The sequence below is a fragment of the Myotis brandtii genome, unplaced genomic scaffold, assembly GCF_000412655.1.
Source record: "Myotis brandtii unplaced genomic scaffold, ASM41265v1 scaffold130, whole genome shotgun sequence".
Classification (NCBI taxonomy): Eukaryota; Metazoa; Chordata; class Mammalia; order Chiroptera; family Vespertilionidae; genus Myotis; species Myotis brandtii.
The window spans coordinates 175,729-179,157 of record NW_005354596.1 but is presented as its reverse complement, the minus strand read 5'-3'; the positions used below and the strand labels follow the sequence as shown (position 1 = coordinate 179,157).

General features: G+C 67.2%; 1 protein-coding gene across 1 annotated transcript in view; it reads right to left on the bottom strand.

Moving 5' to 3' along the window:
- TNXB (tenascin XB) overlaps positions 1–3,429 on the bottom strand; it is a gene marked incomplete at its 3' end in the record, with an annotated part of 89,518 nt that overhangs the window by 71,302 nt on the left and 14,787 nt on the right. The window contains exons 9-11 of the mRNA XM_014534508.1: positions 2,598–2,888; positions 2,102–2,404; positions 269–601 (exon numbers count right to left, since the gene is read on the bottom strand). Of these exons, the coding sequence (XP_014389994.1) occupies positions 269–601; positions 2,102–2,404; positions 2,598–2,888 (927 nt within the window). The remainder of the gene's footprint in view (positions 1–268; positions 602–2,101; positions 2,405–2,597; positions 2,889–3,429) is intronic.

Below are 3,429 nucleotides of genomic sequence, written 5' to 3'. Positions count from 1 at the left end.
AGCCCTGGTCATGCCGGGCCCTGGTCACTCCAGGGAGCCCCTCGGGGCAGCCTCACTGACATGCCCAGAGCCTCGGGGTCGGCTGTGGCCGCAGCCCCCGCACAGCCCAGGGGCCCTTCTCTGCCCAGGGCCCCGCTGGTGCTCAGGGAGCCCAGGGGAGGCACAGGGCACCACGGCTCAGCCTCGAGCAGAGGGGCCCCTGCACCCCCTCAGCCATCACGAGTGTCATCTCCCGCAGGTCCCACCGGGGCTCCCACCACCCACTCACCTGTCACCCCGGTGGCAGAGGCGGGGCCCTGGCGCTGGCCGTCGTGGAAGCCATACAGGTGCATCTTGTACTTGTGGTCCGGCTCCAGGCCCGAGATGGTGACCCCGTCCTCGTGTCCCGGCACCCGGACCGCCTTGGGCTGCCCGTCCCCGTTCTTGTACTGGACCAGGAAGTGGTCAAACTGGCCCTGGGGGACGGTCCAGGAGAGGCTCAGCGAGTCCGGGGAGGATCCCGTCACGGTCAGCTCCCCCAGCAGGGGCTCCTCGGGAGGCTGTGGGGCCTCCGTGCTGGGTTCTGTGGAGCTCGGGGTCTCCTCCACTACCTCCTGGGCGGCTGAGAAAACAGATGGGGGACAGGCTTTAAGGGCGACGTGCTTTGCTGGTAACGTGAAACATGGTGATCAGGCCCATCCGGCAAACACTCTCTCGAGCTGTAGGCCAGTGGTTTGTGTGGCCTTTGTGAGCCACCCAGTGGCTGGGCCCTGAGACAGGCTGAGGTCCCCGGCTCCCACCCCGCAGTGCGGACAACTCGCTGGTGGGGCAGTGGGCTGGGTCCCTCGTGTCTGAGAAAGGAGCTGGTCGGGAAGACACCCTCGGTCTGTCCCAAGGTCACCGCCAGTGTTGACATCATGTACTGAGGGGCGGTGAGCCTCTCCCACCTGCCATCTCCCTTTCGGCTCCTGCGGCCCCAGTGCTGCCCGGGCCCACCCAGGAGCAGGCAAGAGATGGAATGTGCCCTGGCTGAGGGCTCCCCGGGGCCCTGCCCTCCCTCCCCTTTGACCCTTGGAATGAGTTGCTAGGCAGGACTTGAGGCAAAAGTGGGAGAGAGATTTGGGGCTGGGGAATGTCCTGCTCTCCCCTGGTTGTGTCTAGAATCGCAGCCCCAGGGCACCGACCCAGGTCAGCTGCCCTTAGGTCTTTGCCGGGGCTCCATGGACTGGGGAGACTGGACAAGGGCAGCCAGCCCTTCTGTGACCCACGCCCAGTCCAGGGGGAACACTTAGGGGAAGTAGATGCAGGAGGGAGGAGGCAAGAATGGGAACCCAGGTGAGGATGGGGAAGGCACAGATGAGGAGCGGGGAAAGGATACTGGCAAGTCAGGGGGTCAGGGAGACAGAGCAGCTGCCCCGAGACGGTCTCAGTTGCTCGCACTGTTCTGCGTGCGGGATGGACCCTACCACTGTGTGAGCAGCTCCCGTTAGCATCCCCGCCTGACAGGTGAGAAAGCGGAGGCACGACGGCTCAGTAACCTGCACAGGGTCCCAGAGGTCATATGGGAGAGCTGGGGTCAAAAGCCATGCCCCAACCATGAGGCCCCAACCACAGAAATGCGCCGGCTGGGGAGGCGGGCACGTGGGACCTGCTGGGGGCCAGTGGCCCTCCCCCGCTCCACGCTGGCTGGGGGTCAGGGGCGTCCTCCCCATGCTGGCAGGCAGGCAGGGCGGTGCTCTCGTCCCTTGGATCTGCCAGCTCTGAACAGCAGCAGGGGCGTCAGGGTGTGGGCAGAAGTGAAAGCTCAGAGACACGGCCCAAGCAGGTCCCGGAAGGGGAGGCCCTGCCCACACCCAGGGCAAGAACAGTGGCTGAGGACCAGGTGGGCAGGGGCAGGGGCTGGGAGAGGGGGCTGTTCTTGCAGGTGGAGAAGCAGGGCCACGCCAGGGGGCGGGGGGGCGGGGGGCCTGGGACGTGGGAGAGAAGAGGCGGAGGCTTGGCGGAACCGGGGCTGAGAAAAAGAAGGTGGAGGGAGGTGTGTAGGGCCCTGGGCCACGTCCCTGGTTCTGCTCAGAGGACGGGGCTGGGGTGAGGCGGGCTGGGGGCTGCAGCCCTAACTCACCCGTGGTGGCCACCACAGACACAGGCCCCACACGCTGCCGGCCATGGAGGCCGTAGAGGGTCATTTTATACTTCCGGCCGGGTTCCAGGCCAGCGATGGTGGCCGTGCTCTCCTCTCCCTTGACAGGCACTGCCCGGGGCTGCCCCTGTGCATCCTTGTACTGGATCACGAAGGAGGAGAAGCGGCCCCGGGCCACGGTCCAGGACAGGCGCAGGGCGTCTGGGGTGGCGCCAGTCACTGTCAGCTCCCCCAGCAGCGGCTGCTCAGGGGGCTCTGGGCGGGGCTCCTCTGTCCTCTCTGGGGCTGTAAGTTAGAGACCCAGCCAGGGCTGAAGTGCCTGGGGAGCAGCGGAGGGTTGGACGGCCCAGCGTGGGGGAGGGGGGGCTGAGGAGAGGGGCAGGGATGGGGCCAGCCTTCCCGGGGAGGCCCCGCCAGGGCCTGGCTGAGGGGAGTGTGTGGAAGGGGGGCTGGGAGGGTCGCAGGTGCTGCCACTCACCAGTGGTGCCCTCAGCTGAGAGGGGGCCGTGCCGCTTCTTGTTGGCAACCCCAAACAGAGTGAATCTGTACTTGTGGTCGGCATCCAGGGGGGAGACAGTGACGGAGCGCTCCGGCCCTTCCACGGGCACCACCTGGGGCCGCCCATCCCTGTCCCTGTACTGAACCACGAAGGAGTCGAAGTGGCCCTCGGGGACCGTCCAGGAGAGGCGCAGCGAGTGTGGGGTGGGCTCCGTCACCCACAGCGTGCCCAGGCGGGGCAGGGTCTCTGGGCTGGGATCGCTCCGAGGCACTGGGGGAGGGAGCACAGAGAATGGGGGACACAGAGGAGAGGCTGCGTGAGGCTGGGCCTGCTGGGGACATACTGACGGGCAGGCCCAGCCACACTCCGCCTGCCAAGCTGTGTGCCGCCACGGGCTGTGCCCACCGGGAGGAAGGGCACCTTCTCCTGAACCAGGGGCCGGTGTGGCTCCAGCTGGGGAGGGGCCTCAGAGGCGAGGGGGCCCTGGAGCGCTTTGCCCGTCTCATGGCCAAGGGGGTGCTGCAGGGCTGCCCCCTGCTTCCAGCTTCACTACTATTCACTGGCTGGTTTCTCAGGCGGGGGGGCACCATTCGTGGAGCGAATGGATGTGGGAGAGCCTCCCACACCCGTGCCCTGGGCCCCACATCCTCCTCTCCTGCCCTCCTCCACTTGTCTGCCCCCCACTCCCCACCCCACGCTCTGTTCCCAGCACAGATTCCAGAAAGAGAGGTCTACCCCGGTGGTAGCCCTGCCTGCACCTCCAGCCCCCCAGCTCTCCCAAGGGCAGTGCTGAGCCCCCCCAATGCCCCAG